Source organism: Oxyura jamaicensis, chromosome 1 (genome assembly GCF_011077185.1).
Source record: "Oxyura jamaicensis isolate SHBP4307 breed ruddy duck chromosome 1, BPBGC_Ojam_1.0, whole genome shotgun sequence".
Classification (NCBI taxonomy): domain Eukaryota; kingdom Metazoa; phylum Chordata; class Aves; order Anseriformes; family Anatidae; genus Oxyura; species Oxyura jamaicensis.
This window is the reverse complement of record NC_048893.1, coordinates 182,538,416-182,559,315: the sequence shown is the minus strand read 5'-3', so window position 1 is coordinate 182,559,315 and position 20,900 is coordinate 182,538,416. Positions and strand designations below refer to the sequence as shown.

The 20,900-nt window shown below is 46.2% G+C and overlaps 1 protein-coding gene across 2 annotated transcripts in view; it reads right to left on the bottom strand.

The window, feature by feature from the left end:
- The window catches only part of KATNAL1 (katanin catalytic subunit A1 like 1), a 36,177-nt gene extending 15,535 nt beyond the window's left edge, over positions 1–20,642 (bottom strand). The window contains exons 1-4 of one of the 2 annotated variants that reach the window (XM_035325088.1): positions 20,540–20,642; positions 13,755–13,930; positions 5,767–5,927; positions 3,620–3,788 (exon numbers count right to left, since the gene is read on the bottom strand). In XM_035325088.1, the coding sequence (XP_035180979.1) occupies positions 3,620–3,788; positions 5,767–5,927; positions 13,755–13,916 (492 nt within the window). In that variant the 5' untranslated portion in view covers positions 13,917–13,930; positions 20,540–20,642. Of the gene's footprint in view, positions 1–3,619; positions 3,789–5,766; positions 5,928–13,754; positions 13,931–19,504; positions 19,524–20,539 lie in introns of those variants that run through there. The other variant, XM_035325096.1, reaches the window with a different exon arrangement.
- Between the last annotated feature and the right edge of the window lie 258 nt (positions 20,643–20,900).

The following is a 20,900-nucleotide window of genomic DNA, read 5'->3' as shown; positions in this document are numbered from 1 at the left end:
GTGCTTCTCAGCTCAGCGACATTAACAAATTTTATCAGCTTTTTTTTTTTTTTTTTTTTTTTTTTCCAAGGTCAATAATTTAAGGGTAAAATAAGAGTCCTGATCTTGAGGAAATCCATAGGTAATTTGCCCATTGATTGATATTTTTGGTTTGAACTCCCGTTGCTGCTAAATTCCTCCCCGGCTCTTCTTCTACACCACACGCACTCTAGATTAACTGACTAATTCCCATGGGGCACCCAGGTAGATGAATTTATTTCTCTAAGACATTAACTCAAACTTTGAGTTCTTTCATTCACAGAAAGTGCTAGTAAAGGTAACAGCTGTGCTCAAGCCATTCGTTTTCCTTCCGTTCTACATTTGTTCCACAACTTCACATACTGTTTAGATAAAATTAACAACTCCAGTTGCCTGGATCACTTTTCTTTGTCCCTTCTAAATACAGGCATGGTCAACAGAACTCACCATTCCCCTGAGAAAAGAGCAGACCCAGGAAGTTTTACTGGAAATCTCTGCTCCCAACCCTGCCATTTCACCTACTGGTTCTTTCTTCGTTCTGGGATGGAGATTAAAAAGCCTCCCAGTCCCAATGCAGGGAGGTCTGTACTTCCACCTACGTGCAACTACTTTATCTCACACCTTCTTTTCTATAATCTGCCTTGCGTATAAGCTTCTGATGTTGCATGTTGGAATAATCAAGCAAAAAAAAAACTCTTTTATGGTATTTTTAAATCACATCTTGATCAATTTTAATATTCACTTCACTGATAGAGCAGCACAGCCCTTTGCTATTTCACACCCTTTACAGCAAACATCTTCGCCCACTGAGGATCAAAAATAATCTAAAGACACTCATAAAAGTGTCCAGGTATGGTGTTATGTAGTTTCTAAAAGACATACAAGGTAACATTCATGCCACCTTGAGAACCTGCCTAACATTTTCCCATGGAAGTAAGAAGAAAGAAGCATGTGAAAGCAGTATTTTAGAAAAAGGAATGTGTAAATGTAAGGGTTTAGTGGATAAACACCATCCGTGTGGGTTTCAATTCAAAGCTATTTTACAGAGCACTTTAAGAAGCCATTTTACAGGCACAGTCAGGTTAAAACTCCTAATAGTAGGATGGATACAGCCCAAATGAGAAGATTATATGGCCTGGGAAGGAGAAACAGTGATAAAAGGCTTCACACGCATAGGCAAAATAATTAAAATGTAAAATTACCTCTGTAACGTACATCTTAAAATGTACATACTGTATCTGCCTGAAAAATATTACAAATAAATATGCGTATTGCACTGTAATATTATAGCCAGGAAAGGGTACAACCTATTATGCTGCAGGGAACATCTTAGGAAATGCTTTAACTACTGTTCTTAACTGAAAATAAAGTGTTGCTGAACTTTTTGATTCAATGTCCAGGGTGACCTCATTGCAGCTTTTCAGTACTTGAAGGGGGCTTGTAAAAAAGATGGAGAGTGACTTTTTGCTCAGGCAGACGATGACAGGACAAGGGGGAATGGCTTTAAACTGTAAGAGGGGAGAATTAGATCAGAGGTTAGGAGGAAATTCTTCACTCAGGGGGTGGTGAGGCCCTGGCACAGGCTGCCCAGAGAAGCTGTGGATGCCCCATCCCTGGAGGTGCTCAAGGCCAGGCTGGATGGGGCTTTGGGCAACCTGCTCTGGTGGGAGGTGTCCCTGCCCATGGCAGGGGGGTGGGACTGGGTGGGCTTTAAGGTCCCTTCCTACCCAACCCATTCTGTGATTCTATGAACATACTAGGCCACAGAGGAAAGTTTCTCTTCGCTTTACTCCAGAATGAAAGCCTGCAACACTTGCAAACTAAGAAAGGATAAATCTGAATGGGAAGTTAAACCCATTTTCATGCCTGTGTGTAAAATATGGGAAGTTGCTTTCATAAGAAGCTGTAACCTGGTGTGATTTTTGCATATGTACGTCAGACAAAGAAAGCAAAAACACTACCAATTTTTTTTTAAAAGCAAAATAGCCACCAGGTAGCCAGAAAAATCTGAAAAGAAGAGCACGTTTTTTGAGTAGGCATTAGTAGCTATTTTCCTTCTGCCACCTAGTGACCGATTTATTCAGATGAGGGTAGCATTTAAAACATACCATGTTAAAGAGACCTTCCTGACTTCCTCTGTCTGACAGCAGCAGTGTCACTACTCGTGTTATTCCCAGAGATAAGTATTGTACAAGTCATGCTGCTGTGGGCTCCTTATAGTAAACCCAGTAATGGTCGTCCTGAGAAAGCTTCGAGAGCAGAGCTCACCCTCATTAGAGCCAAGGCTCTGAAGGCTGCCTCACACAGCCACCGCTGGTGAACCTGTCACAAACAACGCCTCCAAGTCCCTGTGTAGCTGGCATAACTGTAAACAAGTTCACAGATCCTTACAAGCTTGTAGGTCATACCCTTGTTATTTTAAATCTTACTGATCCAGAGGCGAGAGATTTCTAAAATGATTACACTTTAACCGTGCAGTCACGCGGTGGCACTGCTGAAGACGTGCCTGGCCCCACCTGCTAGCAGTAACAAGGGCTGGTATTACTCAGTGCTTTTCTTGAATAGCAGAAAAGTAATTTATGATGGAAAGGGTGCATCTTCTGAGTTTTTCCTGCACTGAGATGCAACCTGCAATAGAAAGGCCATGAAGGGACTAACTGAAGTCATCTGGAGGAAAGCTGGACCAAACGTTTTCTGATTTGTTTGCCAACATCAATACAATGCTGACTGTGTGCGCCGTAGGAAGGGGCTTCTTTTATCGCTGTCTGTCAGGAAGGGAAAGCCACTACAGCACACTCTGGACTTGAATCACGTATACCACAGATTCCTCGTGTTCCCAGCACTGACTACACAGCTGAATTTAAAAACGCAAGCGTCTCAAAAAGCAGTTTGTGCACACAGGCACTTTTCTCAACCACAAAACAATCCTTCCTATATATCAGTTGATTTGACATCATTGACAGTGAGTCACTGTTTCTCCTTTTCTATCACTTCAGCACTGCTTCTTTGTCACGGGTCCACAGAGGACAGAATCCCCAGCCTACTCCAGTTCACTGCATTGTTATTTTTTTCTTAAAAAAAAAAAAAAAAAAGACAAAGCCTTTCCAAGAAGCATCTTCCTAAACACCATAATAATAGCAAAAGCTTTTTTCATAAACAAAAGAAAATTAAAGTTGTGCAGAGTTTGCTTTCACTGCATCTCATTCACACCAATTTCAGATATGTAATTTCAGATTTCAGACAATTTCAGACACTTACATACCACCACATCACTTACAAAACCCTACTAGACTTCCATGCACACCCAAATTTTACTTTGGCATGGCAGTAGCGGCAGCAGTGTGGAATTAACAACGTAATGACTGAAGTCTAGAGAAGGGCTCTGGTCTCACTTCTGCACCTTTTACATGGAAATCTTTATGGAAGACCTGAATTGGACCCCTTTTTTAAAAAAGGGGAGAGAAGGGACTTTACTTTGACAGATTAGAGTCAGGATTATTGTGGTTTCTTTTCCTTTTTAAAAAATTGTATTTAATCAGTGGAATTATGAATGCTTCCTTTGCCACCTGTGCATGGCAGCTCCTTCCCCCCCACGTCTTACCTTGTCATCCCTCCCTCTAGCCCTCGGCTCCCTGTCGCGGCTGCCGGCGGACTTGTCGCTCCTCGATGCCGGGTGTGCTCTGCCTGCGGGCCCCCGGGGCTGCAGTCCTGGGGAGTCCTTCCTCAAGGGCTTTGCTTCTCGGTTGGGACGTTTTATCTGAGGCGGGGCCCTAATGATAAAAAAGACACAACAAAAACACGCTAGAAACAGAGTAAAGAGAGCAGTGTTAAGGAGGAGGGATTCTAGTTGTTTGTTAATGAATTTAGTGAATTATCATCAGAGCTGACAAGCCCGTGTCTTAGCTCTTGATGTCTGAAAATCCAGCAACCTATTTCTGCCTAACAATCAAAGATATAAACAAGGCAAAAAAAAACAAAGTTTCAACAGTGGGGAATAAAATAAAATTATCAATATTATTATACCAGCCAATACTGTTATACAAATCTTGCAACAAACCCGGACACTTGCAACAAGAGAGGAAACAACTTGGTAAAAGTGCTGGGATTACAGTTTCCTCTGAATATACCAGGCTTTGTTCATATGCACAAGTCCTACACAGCCAGAAGACACTGCTAGCAAAAAAATAAATGCTGGCTAATAACTCTGACAGGCCCCAAAACAGAAAGAGAGGATTTTAAAAACAATCCTCCTACCTCCAACTTAATTCCCCTGAAAACGTCAAAACATAAAAATTGCCTCGAAAGCAAAAGCAAGCAGAGCCAAACTGCAAGCACCTGTACTTGCGTGCATCACCCAGGATATCAAAGGGAACTCAGCAGTGGCACAAGGAGGCAGAATTTGTTTCTGCAACAAGGTGTCACAGTCATTTTGCTCCAGGGATCAAACTTGAAACAGAAAACTGAAATACGTGGCCAGAAATGTCACCCAACTTTAATTAGCGTTCCCTCCTGAATCTTCTACTTAGTTTTGCCCTGAGTAACCCAAAATTTGCTAACTGCAAAAAAAAATAAAAAATAAAAATAAAAAAATTCATGGAACATGACTTAAAAGGAGTACATACTGACATGCAGCCTTGCATAAAACTGCTGCACTTTGCTTTGTATACATTTTCATCAAGCTTACCAGCACAGGAGAGCGGTTAGTTTTCCTTACTTATGTGCACAAAATTTAAATTTCAGCTAAATTTTAAATTCAGCATTTAAAAATGCAGATGAACTATTGGGTCCTTACCTCTACAACAGATACGAGAAGGAATACATCTTGTACTTCCCATGGCATTACCACAAAATTCTGATAACCATTTCTACCACTCACTAAAGTTATCAACATTAATATTATTTTTACATTTACATTTCTAAGGGTTTTTTGAAAAGTGAAGAACAGCTTGTTTGATAATCATACTGCACATGACTTTACACATAGACTTGGCATTTCTTTCTGCTAACCCAGATCTTTCACTTTCCTTTTTTTCCTTTGAATATATGAGTGCACAAACATCAAAATTCTTTGTTATTAAAATATTAGAAGAACGTTGCCACATTAACCTTTATTCTTGTATTTAAATTAGATTTGTTCATTTTTTTTTCTTCCACCAACCTGTGTCAAGTTCTATTAGGGTAAAAACTGGAATTTCACAAAACACACATGCAATTTATTTTAAGAAAACTATTTGTTAACTCAAGTTACTTTTAGAGTGATTACAAAAGGAAAACCAGCATGTATGGCAGAACATGGTTAGCTAACCAAACTAACCAGTTGATTAAATAAAGGTCACATTAACTAGGGAGCAGTTGCTAACCACTGTGTCCTTCCAGCTCCTTACAGAGTCCTCAGCCACCAACAAATTCAACTGCTTGAATAAACTGAAGTGGAAAAGTTTTCTCTCTGCATATGACAAAGGCAACTGTCACCAAAAGCTCACTGAGCTCTCCAGCAGACTCCAGCTCCAGGACTTACTTAGTCCCTCCCACCAGAATAAAAGCCTGACTTTCTTTAGAACTCCAGTAATAAATCTGACCGTAATTTATTTACATTTTGTTCCCCAACGAATTATATTTAAGCTTTATTAGAAGTGACTAGGGTATAAATGAAATGTGATTTTCATGGTACAAATACATTAAAAAAAAGAACTTGAAATCAAGGCAAACCGGTTTTATTCCATCCACCCTGCCTGAGCCTCTCATTACCTGTGTTCAGCTGGAACAGGAGGAGGCCAAACAGCAGGGTCTCTGTAAGGCTCATCTTGGCAGGATACAGGGATATCTGCAGGTCTGTCCATTTTAAAGCTCTCTAAAGTGTTGACAATGCTCTTAACTTGCTCATATTCTTCAACTAATTCTTGCCGGACCTTCAGAAATACATAATTTCAAAGTAGTTACAATTCAAACTCTTTTTTTTTTTGAACCACAGAAAACAGCTCAAAGCATGCACTGCCCTCAAAAGCGGAACACTTCCACTCACCAACCCCAGCCCTGTCAGGCTGACAACAGTCTGAACAGCAGCATCAAAAACCAAATCTGTTGGGTTCATCTTCCTGCTTGGGAGTGTCACGACCAGACTTGGAGGTGCGACTTTTAGTGCAGGGACCACCGCCCTGTAACGTGTTATTGCCCAGATTTACACACGCATGTTGACACGTATGCACACACACACACACGTGGTTTTATGGTGTAAGGGCCCCACTGACACATCTTTAACATTTGGCATAAAAGAAGCACAATCTCCAAGGTCCTAGTTATAAAACGGAGTCTGTAAAATAAAATGCTATGCAATTAACTGTGATGTGTACAGACCTACCGTACGGTTGAAGCACAAGACAATTCTTTTTTGGATTAGAAAGACTAGAAGACAAAAACAGGCTCGCTAATGCCCTATAGCATATATTCAAATGATAAATAAAGCACGCGAGGCAAGAACGAGAGGAAGTTATGTCTTAAAGAAATTTGGTTGCAGAACTCTGCAGCGGAATTACATACTTGGCTTTTCCATCGCCACTTAGAACTACCGCCGTAACTTCAAAACTATTTACTCAATATGGGTTCACTTCAAGTTTTCTGTCCATAAAGCCTGGGAAACATAAAATCTGAAGAAATTTGACAAGCTTTAAGCGATACAGCTTGTTACAAGATGGAGTTTTGTATGTTAAGGTCACTGGTTCTTAGCACATAACAGCAGCCAAAAAAAGGCACTGTGCATCCTTGCTCAGAACCACAAGCTCTCGGTGCATTACTCTAAGATGTACTTGGATTCACCTAAGCGCACTTGTATGGCATTTTCCCCATCTCCCACCTATCGTTCAAGGATGCTTTCCATCCTGTGGGATCGACCTCCGTGCTTGCCTGCACCAGGCTGGCAGCTGGAACTACAGAGACATCTTGGACCTTTCTATCCTCTGGAAAGGCACACCGTCCCTAAAAGCTCTTGAAGAGACGCTACAGCAAGGGTATTTGCAGGCTGCCACCAGGCACACAACCAAGCGAGGCCACGACTAGCATACCCTGCAGGGCTGAACCTAAAGCCAGGAGCAGAAGTCAGCCTGTGAGACAGCCAAGGGAAGACACAGACACCCAGCTGTGCTCACGTCGTGCGTCCACATGATAAAGAGCTGGGAAAAACTGCCTGGGAACGCTACACCGAGGCTTCGCTCTGTGGCAGAGGAAGGCAATCGAGGACAACATCAACAGATGCCAATGATGTTGCCCAAAATCCTGACAATCTTTGCTGTGTGTATCCTGAGTAGATTCTGTGCAAATCAAGAGGAGAGGAGAAAGGAGGTCTGCACGGCCAGCCTGCCTCCTGAGGTTAGAAATATAACAGCAGCAAATCAGGAAACTCCTACTGAGCAGCATCACGCTTCATGAGCATTGTTCCTGGTGGTGGTTACTGATGAAATGATGCGGCCACTAACCTGAGATCTTCTCTTCTCCATTTGTGCTTAGAAAGGGACCACAGCGGGCAAGTGCAGGCGGCTGTGTCTCATCAGCATGTGTGCAGAAGTGTGCCTGATTTTCACCTGCTTAACCCATTTCTCCCTCACACTCTCGGGACTATCAGAATGGCACCTTTCTTCACCAGCTCCACTCTCCCTATTTAAAAGGGCAGCAGCAGCCCTCTGCTCTTTCTGGGAAAGCTTCAAGACACAAAGTGCTGTCTCACATAACCATTTGCTGGTGTATAAAGGAACAAACAGGGCGCATTCAGAAACAAGCACACATCATCTCCTGGAGGTTACAGTTCTCCTAAAATACCGCCAGGTACCTCCCACGGTGATGTCTCATTCTGCTCTGTAATATTTTCCAGGAACTTCCCCCCACAAAGAACAAATCAGGACATTTTAGCAGTACAAAGAAATGCTTCTCTAGACTAAAACTTAAGCCCTGTTTAAGAAGAAAAATATGTATGACTATCCTCAGCCAGATACCAGCAAGGATGGAGGCAAAAATGAAGGGTTAACCCCTGAGGTCCTGCTCAGTTCTTGCAACACCACATTTAGTTCACCAGGAATTCTCCCTGCATCTGTACAAAGGTACCCGAGGGCACGGCAGAGCAGGCTTCTCGCTCATTCCCGACGGGATAGCTGCATCTTTCCAAGGATGCAGGACACCCAGCTCAGGCAGGGTTGTTCTACCAAAGGCAGTCAATGCTTGGCGTGCTGTGCCACCCTGCTTTACTCCCTCTGCTTTCTCCTCACGCAACCAGCACACAGCCCCCAGCGCGAGAGCTTGCTGCTGGGTCACAAACGTGATTGATGACTGCCTCGGTTCCCTCCAGCTGCCTGACACGCATCCCTCCTGTCCAAAAATAAATCCAGCCAAACAGCCGCAGCGAGGTGCAGGGGTACAGATGCTGCAGCAGCCCTCCGGGGCACCGCTCCAGGACACAGCCGCCGCCTCCTCCGCTGCTCCAGGAACACCAACGGGATTCCTCCTAGCAGCCTTCCAACACACGGAGAAAAGTTGGTGGAAAAGTAGTGGGAAACAACTTGCCACCACTGAGGACTGGTGCACGGGAACACGAAGGAGGGTGCTATCTGAAAATGCAGAGAAAGTGAGCTTTTGATGCCTTGGAAGCTGAAAATCTAACAGCTGGCCGTTTGTTATCAAGACCTGAGCAGCCCAAACTCTGAAATGCACAGTCCCTGTCACTGACGTGGTACCTGGCAAGGCAACTAAAAACCCTCAGCATACTCAAAACATCATAACCACAAAGAAAAGCAGTTGACAAATTCCCAGAGGCCTTAAAGAGATCCAGTCAGATGAAACAGGTGCAGAGACAGCTTCCTGCAGCTGGCAAACGAACAGCCTAGACACAAGGCGAGAAGGGCCGGGCTGTAATCACGGAGGTGAACGAGCCTCTGAGTGATGAGCACGACTCTGCAGCAGCCTCAGAAAGCTGCAAACAGGGAAATCACTGGGCTGGCCTCACCCGGTCTCTTTGCCCCTTCCCTCAGGCGTAAGGGCTCGCAGATGGCTCCAGCTCAGGTTCTAGAGAACCCCACAAAAATATAGGTTATTCATGTCAAAGTAGTTTCAGGAGAAAGCATGTGCTGAGTTAACAGCTCACCACTGCCAAGAAGGAAAGGTCTCGCTGCCCTTACTTCCTCTACCTAACCATGCTCTACTGGAACTCTTCTGGATTAAATTCTGGAAGATAACACCTAGAAGAGTAATAAGTACATATATAAATAAAGGAGAGTTTTGTGAGGTTAGCAAGCTGCAGTGGCTCACTACCCTGTGATCAGAAGAACACCAGGACAAAGAATGACTGTGCAGAGGAGGGAGAGGAGCTGGTGGTGCAGGAGGGAAGGCTAGGTGGGAAGAGCTTGGCCTCTGGGCACCACGCAGAAAGCACAGCCTAGCATGTGGGTATAAAACAAAGCTGGGTTCACTCCTCCTTGTGATAGTTTTTTAAAAAAAAAACACAACAACAACCAACCAAAAACCACAAAACACCATATTTCAGAATCCCTCTGTATTTCAAAATCTTGCAACTCCAGTAACCTTTGGGATCAACAGCTTTTCTTCATTATATTACAGCCTGTACTTCTACACAACTTTCCACAACGTGGGTATTTCATACTCTGGTAAATGCACACAACATGTGGGCTTGTTTTGAATTGCATCGTGCTGGAACTAAGCTAATCAAGTTTCTATAAAAGCGTTTTCCAAACCTGAAATTACTGCCTGCAATTAGCGTTAGTTGTTCAACAATCTCCATCCAAAAAAATGAAAGTAATTCCCCCAGCCATACTGTCTGATCCCACGGAGTCCAAGTACAGCTCCGGCATTCACAGACCTTCACGAGCTGCCTGCTGAATATCCCTTAATTACTCATGAAGAAATCTGTGAAGTGTTAATAAAATGGGCAAGAGGCAGAAACAACATAAGCACAGACTGACCGAAACGGGCTGAAGATTAAAAACAAAAAATTAACCTTTATTCTTTGAGCAAGACTGCAGTGCACCTCATCACCTGCTCCAGCAACCATGGATGGAAAGGGCGTGTTGTTGGCTGCTCAGAGCTCTCCAAGAGAATCCCTGACTTTCTGCCTCAGCTCTGGCTCCAGCGCTCCCAGACGCCGTGCAAGATGCAGCACGCAGTTACAACACGCAGCAGGTTTTGCTCAACAGCCTCCGGCCTTGTTGTAAGACGGCGCTCTCTCCCGGGGGCACGCTCAGCTGTCATTCGGCAGCTGCCGAACTGTCACCGAAGCAGCTCCTTCCTACAAGCCAGCTGTCTAGTAAAAAGACCACAACAGGCAAGAAACTCTCTCGGAGTAAACAGGGGGAATGTCAGAACTAGTAAAGCTCACGACAGTGGTCAAGAGAGGAAATCTACCTTTTATTGCTGGTAAGTATAGAGAGACATGAGTGGCTTTTGATTTTAAACAGGGTTACTCTCAGCCAATTTTTTAACCTCAACCCCTTTGAATTTTCCAAAGGGTTTGAGAAATTCTCATATCGTCACATTGCTGCTCTGGCGGGCCGTGCACTGACCTCCAGGATGCATCTTTTGTCCTTTTGAAATTCTGCAGATTGTCCCAGACTAATCATCTCCCTCCCCTACTCAGCGCTGGTTCTGACGCCTGGGATGCAGCATTGCTCCAAGGAGCTGCACCATTAGGTCGTTCCCAGAGGAGCAGATGATGTATGTTCACGTTCCTTCTCCTCCTAATTATCCTCTCTGTGCCAAGCACAAGAACTCCTGGAAATCACGGTGCCCAGTTTCAAAGCTGAAGCTGTCTGTGCTGTGTGGAATACAAGCTACCAAATAGTCGGATCGTAGCACTGAGTTATCAGTCTGTCCAGACCAACCTATACGAATATGAAAACCATGACACCAAGGCAAGCAGAGGTGGATCAAGAGTGTTTGGGAGTCTGACCCCAAATCCCACCTAGTTCTGGTTCACCTCTGCTCTACATCCCTCAGAAAACTGCTGGCAAAATCCTCCGTAGTACACAAAGCGATGAGCCAGGTTCACCTAGCATGAGGGAGCTGCCCAGGATGGAGCATCCCTACGGAGAAGTGACCGTACGGGGAGAACGACGCTTCAGATCAGGGGTATGAGCTGGTCAGCTGCTGTGGCACGGCTGGAACTGCACTTCAAGGGATGTCTCCCTTCCTATTTTAGGAGGAAATGTGTATGCAAACACCCGAAACTGAGTTTCCTACCTGAGAAGTGACAAGAAAAAACACCCTGTTCTCAACCATACAGGAAAAAAAGGGCACACTTCATGCTGCCAGATTTCCTCAGCGTCCATTTCCCAGGAATCCTTTAGGGGTTCAGGAAGGAAGGCAGACTGGGAAGATGCATACAGACAGCAGATCCCAAAGAAGAAATGGTTTAAATAATAATCCTTCCTTCTCCTCTGAGCACTTACCTACAAGCACATTCACGCCGTGTATCACTCCACCTAAAAAAGCTCCACCTACCTAGAGAATGCTAAACTCCACCTCCAGCAGGTACCAGTGGTATTATCCTCCTCAGGTTCATCAGAGGATTAAGAAACTAAAGTAACTAAAGAACACGATCGTTCCATGTTCCAGATGAGACAGAATTTAAGGTAAAACCCATCAGCATTCGTCCCCTTAACCACAACCTAAGGTTGCTTTGCTTCTGGTGCTACTTACAAGAGGACACAAGGGCAGGAGAACATTTTAATTTTGTGCATTATTGGGTTAGACCTGAATTTTGCTAAACCTATGTGTACAAATTCTGGTGGTGTAAATTTTTCTTTTACTTTTCTCATAAGAGGCAGTGTGCCTGACAGCTACTGCTTGTGACTGGAAGTTTGGAGGCAGCCACCCCTGGAGCTGGAAAGCAGTGTTAACATCCAGATCATCGGAGTCCTTCTTACTCTGCCTCAATGAGTGAGAAGGCACTGCAATTATTTATCTAGAATGGGTTAGAAAGCACATCTACCTCTCCAGGTCCCAGTAAAAAAGGAGCAGCTACGGAAAAGCTGGCAGAGTTATCATTTGTTCCCAGGGCTACAGGTAGTCCCACCAATTAATGGCAAGGCAAACAGCCTGGGGATGAAGAACATTTTTTTCCCCACCCCATGCTTCTTACTGTTTGGTATTTGTCCCCAAGCCAAGGTTGGCATCAGTAATGGCAAAGCTATACTCTGACCAAGCTTATCTGCCACCGGTGCGTTAGGAAGTTTCTGAATCAGCACGAGCACGCAGCATGACAGGCACTACCCCACCTGCTGCTGATCTTTCTGGGGGTAGTCCTCTCTAAAGGGTGTAAGGGATACTGTTGGGGCCATTCTATTTTTATATAAAATGGGGTAATTTCTGAGAAGGTGCCAACTTTAGATCCTCTGCTAAGGAACCAGCTGCCTTCCCCAAGGAGTAATCCTGCAGACTGTTACTGGCCCCTTTTTACTTGAGGCTTGTATTCAATGTACAGCATCCATTCCGTGGTGCACAGGCTTCTCTCAAGCAGCTGAAACAACACAGTGTCACGAGACTTGGAGTGATCTTCTCAAGACAAAAGCTGTTAAAAGCTTAATGGAAGAATCGATGTAATCAGGGGAAAGACAAAATACTAAGAGTGAAGACGATGCAGAGATACAGCTACAGAACAAGGAAAAAACTCACGCGCTACCTTCATGCCAGCTACAACCTCGGCAAGAACTACGGATGTGAACAGGGCATGAACCAGAATGGCCAGGGGTGGGGAGGAGCTTGAAGCCATACACCTGGAATGTGAATATCTCCTATCCAACCTTCAGCTTGGTACGGCATCAGGACAGCTAGGCACTATCAGTGCTGCTTGTCCGCACGCATACTTTGCAGGCAACACCTTCATAAGCAGACAGTCTTTTATAGTTTCATGATAGAGACCTATGAGTAGTATGTGATTAGAAAGAAAATGTTTGCCAACAGTTTTAGCTGCTGGTATTCAAAAAATGTCAGACACTTTAAGCACAAAATCTTGACCAAAGCACCTGCTGCAATAAACATAAAAATTTGCTTCCATTTTAAGTGACATTAGTTAAACACTAATATTTAGAAAAACACTCCTTGAAATCTTCTCTTCACCCATTGCAGAATTTTATCTTCTATAAAGGGGTATGTTCTTTCAAAAAACAACATTTACACAATATGATTTTTTTCCTGGAACATACCTTTACATGTTTATCCTCTGAATATTATAATTTCAGATGGAGTGCATTTTCTACAAAGAAAAGTATCCACGTGTAGAAGGGTGATGTACATGATATATGATTCAGACTAAGAGTATTGCTTGGGGTTTTGGAAACCTGATCCAAATTTGCACGCTGTAGAGTCACAGCTACCTGCTACTCAGACAACCGCTCCGCCGATGCTAACCCCTTCACTCACATCTTAGTTTACTGGACCCAAGGTAAAACAGCAGAGAAGCCCTCAGCAGAACAGCTTTGCCAAAGTAAGCAATCACACGCAAACAGACCGGTGATTAGCCAAACATCACAAGTGAAGGCAAAAAGAGGTTCAATTAGAACAAAATGATTCCTTTTAAGTACACCGTAAGAAATAGTTCCCCATAAATATCAACCAAGTGTTGTGAAGAAAATGCTGTAAACTCGGTTGAAATACACATCCTCTATACCACAGAAGTTTGGGGATGTACAGTGTATTTTTCAAATCTCAGGTAAGAGTGTAGAGGCAGCCTTATTTCACCTTACCTGTTGCCATTTGCCCTTTATCGCTGGATCTCTGATGGACTGGCAATGCCTCTGGATCTGCTGGATTACACCCTGGTAGTATACCATAGAGGAGTCATAGTTCCCAAGGAGCGCGTATTCTCTTCCCTTTTTGGCATTATCGCAGATCTCTGCTAGATTCATCTTCACTCAGAAGTCTAAAAAAGAACACAATCATCAGAAAAATTGTAGAATAATACAGACCATGAAATCCAGTTTTGTTATTTCTCTCACAGCTGAATTGTGTCCTTTTTTTTCCTTTACCAGTCATTTAGCTCTTGGAGTTCGTCTTTACCAAACTAAGGTTAGGGATCATACGTCACAATTCAGTTACAGTGATTAAAAAACAAACACACAAAAAGACTGTACAACTTCTTCATTGCCTTTGGTCCCAATCCTATTAAATTAACGTACGAAAATTAAATGCCCTGCCCGCACTGAACTTCAAGGACTTGACCAGCCAAACTTTCATTTGCAGCTCACCACAGCACATTGGCAGCCATCAGCCCACGAATCACAGGTCACACGAGGCAGTAAATTGCTTTTTATGCTGGTGGACCATATACGTGCCTAAATACTCCGAGCAGCACCAGGGAAGTCTGCCCTTAGCTCTTTCAAGAGCCCTCACCCTAATGAGACTACAATGCTGCTGAATGGCAGCCCCACTACGGGCAAAGTTGAGGACCTCCTTCTGTTTAAATACTCTCGCCAAGTACTCCAACATCCACGTGCTGACGTGCACCTTTTCATTAAATTTAACGTGTCACTTGGGGCTTTATGGCAGTTTAAGGCTTCTTAAAACAGCAAGTCTCAAAGGACCACCTTTCCCTAGTCCCCAGAACAATTTAAGGTTCATATTTTTACTACCTTTTTCATATATAAGCAGCGAATCACAGCACAACTTGAAGGCAAACCTGCAGTCCAACTTCTCCAGGTATGAAGAAAGCACTATGAAATCACACGCTCTCAAGCAAGGTGTGTTGGACAGAGTGGTTTGTATTTCAGGTTCAAGATCCCTTTAGTTTACCTGAATCCCATACAACCCAACACCTAGGGCCCTGCCACCCAAAAAAGCATCAGCTCCTGTGCCACGACGCAGAACACGGGGCTCCTCTACACTCACCCAGATGGAAACCTGTAGAAACCCAAAACAAACTTCAGGTTCATAGCTCTGCAAGGCGAAGTCACATCCTCCCAGCGAAGCCACCGAAGGCTGCCACCCATCCCCAGACCCAGGGTCACCTCTGCTTCTCCTTGCTGAAGACATGACATTCCTGGCAAGAACCCACTGCTTGCCCGTAAGGAAAACACTCCTCAAACCCCCAGATGTTTTCCATTTCTAAGGAACCGCTGCATGCAATTCCTAGAAATCCATAATACTATGAAAAAAACATGTAGCTCCTTCAGCAGCCTGTTGTTTCTGTTTGGGGCAGCCCGTTCCCACCTTGCTGTGTGTGTTCAGTTCCCTGTGGCCCTAAGTGGGCTGACCCTCACGTCCGGATCCACAATCCTGCTCGCAGGAGGAGATGGCCCCATCGTTTTGGTGGGAGCTGGGCCACCCTACAGGCACTCAGGAGAATGGCTGGAGCTAGAAAAGCTGGAAAGCAGGAGGTAGACAGTTTTACATTTGGAGGGAAACCCCAGAAGAACCCATTTCCTCCAGGAGCTCTGAGTTTGGGGGCTTCTGCCCTCGTGCTTGTGACGCAGAAGCTCAAGCAAGAGCTCGGTGCCGGGTGCACCACACCGCAGGGCTTCCACACGCCCACAGCACCCAAGCTTGGAGCTTACGGGGAAGTCGCTGGGTGTACACACGTGCTCCTAAAGGCACGAGGATGCCCAGCAGTGCCTCCAGAGGTAGGCTGACTGGCTGAATCTCTGGGATTCAGGCACCTCGGTTCCACCCATCACTTCTTCTAGGCACCAAAGGAGATACTATAGGCCTGAGGTGTCTGTAACATCACCCGTATATACCTGAAACACATTGGAAACAGCAGCTGTGGACCTCAGCCCTAAAGCAGCACTCAGGCAGTGCTGAGGACACAGTGCACAAAGACGGCTTGTTTTAAACTAATGGCCCCAAAATAGCTTAAACAAGTTCCAAACCTCTTACGCCCATCAGCTACGGCACTCTTAGTTCAAAAGAGCCAACTTCCAAAGGAAGTCAGAACAAATATATCCAAAATTAAGGGGAAAAATGTTCTTTGGGGAAGCCATTCTTTCCTGGATGGTTTTCTGAACAACCCCATGCTGCAGCGCCAGGGGTGGGAGGAAGTAACGAGATTTAGGTATGGATTTTCTCCATGCTATACATGTATTTTTGATGATCTGTTCTACATCATACTGTGGAGTTCATACATTGTATACACCAAAGAAAGCAGAAATAGAAAACGTAGAGTTTGTGTTATTTTGTTTTGTTTTTAAACATGTGGTTTTCCTGTCCTATCACAGCCACGTATTTCAAGAGGATGCACAGCAAAGGTCGAGCGTTGTCAGGCACCCTCAGAACAACTCACGCGTTCCTTGTGACACCAGCTCTCCATCCGACCATCGCGTGGCTCCGTCCTGAAGACTGTGACAGCTCCACGGCACGCCAAGATGCCCTCCGAGATCCCTCAGCAAGCAGAACATCGATGAGGAGAGGCGCTACAGGCGCTCATGTCAGCGGAGCTGCCACACGCAGGGTCTTAGCCCACTTGTTAAAAACCCTGCAGCAGCAAGGCTGAAAGGTCGCGGGGGATATTAACCGCTGTTCTCTGGAGCATAAACCCGGCTGATCCATCCCTAGCCAGGGTGAGGAGTTTTTCTCCCAGAACCAATGACTGAGCACGATCCAAAAGATGGTCTCTAACATACCTGGTCTTTAACTCGACTAACATCTTTCTCTGACCAAAACACACCCAAGCAGACCAAAAATTTTCCGCAGCTCCCCTGGACTTGTGGCCACACGGCCTCACGTCGTAGCAGCTGAACTGCCCAACTGGGCAGCTGAACATCTGGAAAAGCTGGGCAGCCAGGGATGAAGAGCGGTTACTAATTCTGCTCTTTCATTTTCAGCATATCAGCCTCACAGCGTGGTGCTGGGCATGAGAGCACCACCTCGCTGGCATCCAGCACCACCACGCTCCTTCCCCAGCAGGGGCAGCCCTCGGCACCAAGATGTTTTTCACGTGGAGCAAAGCTAGGAAGGCAGCTCCGTGTTAAGAGGTTTCGATTTTTGGACTAACCCACCCTCCACTTGCACCCATTTCCATTGCCAGAGGCTAAGGAGTGAACTGGTGGTTGCTCCTTTCTTCTTACTGCTTGGAAGCTTTTCCTCACGATTAATCTAAAGCTGCCCTTCTTAGTTTAAGGCCACACTGTTCTTGTAAGTTATCTCCAACCAGTTCCAAACATACTCCTCTCCTTCAATCACAATTTCATTGGATATAGCCCAACAATCATATTTTCCATCATTCCCTTCAAGGTCAAAATTCATTAAAATAGAGACACGGAACAACGTGACAACAGGGCCTTCCTGGAGAGGCATCACCTGCAACACTAACTGGAATGATGTCAGAGGAGGAAAAAGCATTTTTACCACATCCCCCACAGTCCCCACCAGAAGCCTGCAGAAGCGTATTTCTATCAGACTATTTCTTCACGTACCTGATGTATTTTAATTGAGTTTTAAGAATGTTATTCAAAGATGCAATTATTCCAAACAAAATAATAAATAAACCTTGTCTGTTTTATTAGAAAGATCACCGCCTTCATTTTGGATGAGGGTGCAGAACCACTGGTCTTCCCTTCCCATGACTGGCCCTGCTCAGAAGCAATCCCTGACACCACAGGCGTTACGTTGGCACGCCAAAAACAACACTTTAACCCATCACTGCCAGACGAAGCACAAACAAACACAAGGGCTTGCCAAGTTCCGCAGCAGAATTATTTTCTTTCTCTTGTAACTTGGCTTTGCTTAAATTTGTTCCGTTGGCCCAGGACGGGGACTAATGACTCTAACCTCGCAGCATCCCAACTTCTTTTTGGTTTATATATATATATGCATGTGGTTCTTTTTGTTTTATATATATATACCTGTGGTTCAGTTCCAGCAGGTCTGGATTTAAATGGTGATTCAAGAAGCCATTTAAATCAAGATTAAAAGCGTGCTCCGAGATTTTTTTAATGTTTTTTCTTTTTCCTTTTGCTGTGCACATCAGCAGTGGCACGTACGGACACAAACACGGCGGTGGCAGCAGCACCGGGGGCTGCAGCAGGTAATGCCATCAGAGCATTCCCTCCTCAGACGTGTCGATTTAAAGGGCACACGCCAGATGAAGTGTGTGCACGCCACGGGCCAGGAACCCCAGCACTAAGGGGATTGTTTTCTGTGAAGCAGCGTTTGGCTTCTTTGCACTGAAACTCTGTTTTGAAATATATTTGATAGGGAAATGTGCACCAAAGTGGGAGGAAGACGCATGCACGTGGGTGTCAAACAATGTGTGTGTGGATTCTTCTGAGAGCGAACTTAAAATATAAAGGGGAAAAAAAATCTTCAAATGAAGTAAAAGCAATCACCACAAGTTAATAGAAATCACAATTACACAACAAAGCACTGAGCAAGCTGGTCAGTGCTTCAGAGAGAACATGCTATTGCACTGAACAGCGAGCATCCTGGAGAATGAAATGACCGTCTGCAAAGCCTCTGAACTACAGGTGTCTGAAGAACTAGAAAGAGAAGCACCAGAGACTGCTGCGCTGCTCCTAAGACTGACTGCAAACCGTATTCTCCTCCCAGGCACCTTATGTGCCAACTTCAGGTATGCCCGCAGCCACATCTGCTCTACTTCAGGCGATGAGGTGCTCATCACATCACCCAGGCTAGATAACAGAAATGAAAATGGCAAACACAAGCACTACGGGCACTCGAGGGAGTGTAACTCCACACACACGAGTTAGGTTCCTGAGGTGCTGGATCCCTTCTCCAACAGCATGCAGGGCTAAGATAACCTGAAGGCTTTTATAGGGCCTGTCCAGAGCTCAGCCCAACCCAGTAATCCCTCTGGCTCCTCGTGGAGCCACTCGCATCTCTGCACATCACACACATAAGCGCTTCTGGAAGGGAGCAAACACACCACCAAAGACTCCCAAGATGGGTCTGTGCAGAGCCGGCTCGGGTTCAAAGCGTTTATTAGGTCAGGCTCTGAGCCAGGGAAGTTAAACCGCTTCTGCACCTGGCCCTGGATACAGCATATCCATGTTCCCACACCGCCGTGGCGCGTCTACCCTGCCAGCCCGTAGCCAGCTCCGCTCAGATTCAGTCCTGGTGCTGCCACATTCCTAGCGCAGCCGATCTGCAAACCAGATAAACTTTCCATGAATAATTGAAGGTTTAATGGATTCGCATGTGTTTATAACCCTGACTCATAAGGTCAGAATTTAGGCCTGGATGCTTTTCCTCCTTTTGAATTCCCGTTTGAATGCTGGAGAATTGGCTCTCTAGACTATGACTGCATATCTCCTGGAATTTTGCTTTTTAAAAGTTCTTTTGAAAAATGCATTCTTTAAGTAGAAGAATTTTGAAGGATGTATTCTATGTATGAATTCTTTAAGATGTGTATTTATATACATCCTGCTGTTAGTGCTACAGCCTTCAAGTCACCGGATTCCTCAGCTCATCACCAACAGAATGAGTTGTTTTGCAATTATTTACACAGAAAGCCACAGATAAAGGCCTATTGTTATTTCCCTACCTTCCCCTTACTTTTCAGTCTTGAGATTGTGACTGGCTCAGGGCAGGCTCCGTACCTTCACAAGCAGCTCAAAAGCCATCTCCCTGCGAGGAGAACGCCGTGGGAGCATGCTGCTGCAGAGACGGTCACTTCTGCAGTACAGCAAGCGCCAAGAGCTGCTGAGAACGTGCCTGACACTGGGGAAAGGAGGAGAAGGAGAAGGGAAACACCTTCAGCTGCAAGAGAAGTCAAACACCCGCTGGACAGAATCCCACCTCTGAGCCAGTTAATGCTGTATATACGTGTGAAACGGTACAGAACTGGAACCGACGCCCAGTGTTGACACCCAAAGGGGTACCGCTGCGCTGACGCTTGCGCCAAACGGCTCTCCAGGAAAACTAAAAAAAAAACCCACACCTGCACGCTGCACACCTGCAACAAACGCACATATTTTAAATATCCCCTCGAACGGGAGCCGCAGTTTTATTTCCCTGCCCCTCCCCACGCCTGTTGCAGCGCAGAAGGGGCAACGCCAAGCCCATCACCAGGGGTAACGGGGGGGTGGGGGGCAGAAAACACGAAAAGAAAAAACAAAACGGGGGGCATGACCAAAACCCAGAATTTTAACAAATAACGAAGCGCCTACGGGCGTTAACACCCCCTCACAGACCCCAGCCCAGCCCTCAAATCCCCTTCTCTAGCCCCAAAAACCCCTCCCCAAGCCTCCTGCCCCCCAACCCCTCAGAGGGGGCTCGCCCTCCCCCCCGGCCCCTCACATCCCTCTCAGCGGGGGCAAAGCCGCAGCGCCCATCCCCGCGCATGCCTGCTGGGACTTGTAGTCCCCACTCGCCTCCTCCCCCCTCAGCGCTCAGCGCGCGGCGGCGGCCGCCGGACTACATTTCCCAGCAGGCTCCGCGGGAAGCTGCCCCCCCAGCTCCCTATACACCCCCCCCGCCCCCCCCAACAAGCTTCTTCCTTCGGCGCTGCCGCGGGGCCGAGCCTCCTCGGGCGGCGCCTTGAGGGACCGTCGAGGGGCCGCCGGGGCCCCGCCGTTACCTCGGGAGCAGCGGGGTGCGTGGCCGGGCGCCGGCGGAGCGGGGAGGGGGGCGCGGCCCCTTCGGCTCGGCCACACCGGGGGGAAACGGGAGGGGAGGGGAGGGAGGGGGGGGGAGGATGGGCGACGGGCGGTTGCCATGGCGGCGGGGAGGGGGCGGGGCTTCCCGCAGGGGGCGGGGCCTCGCCTCAGGGCCGGCGGGCGGGCTCGGGGCCGGCGGAGGGCGGCCGGAGGCGGCCCCTGGGGCGGGGAGGGCTGAAGGGAAATGTTCCCTTTATCTCCCGTATACCCCTCCTGAGGGGTTTTGGGGTCGTGGTGGGGTGCTTTCGGCCAGCTGGAAGCAAATTAGGAGCCCCCCCCGCC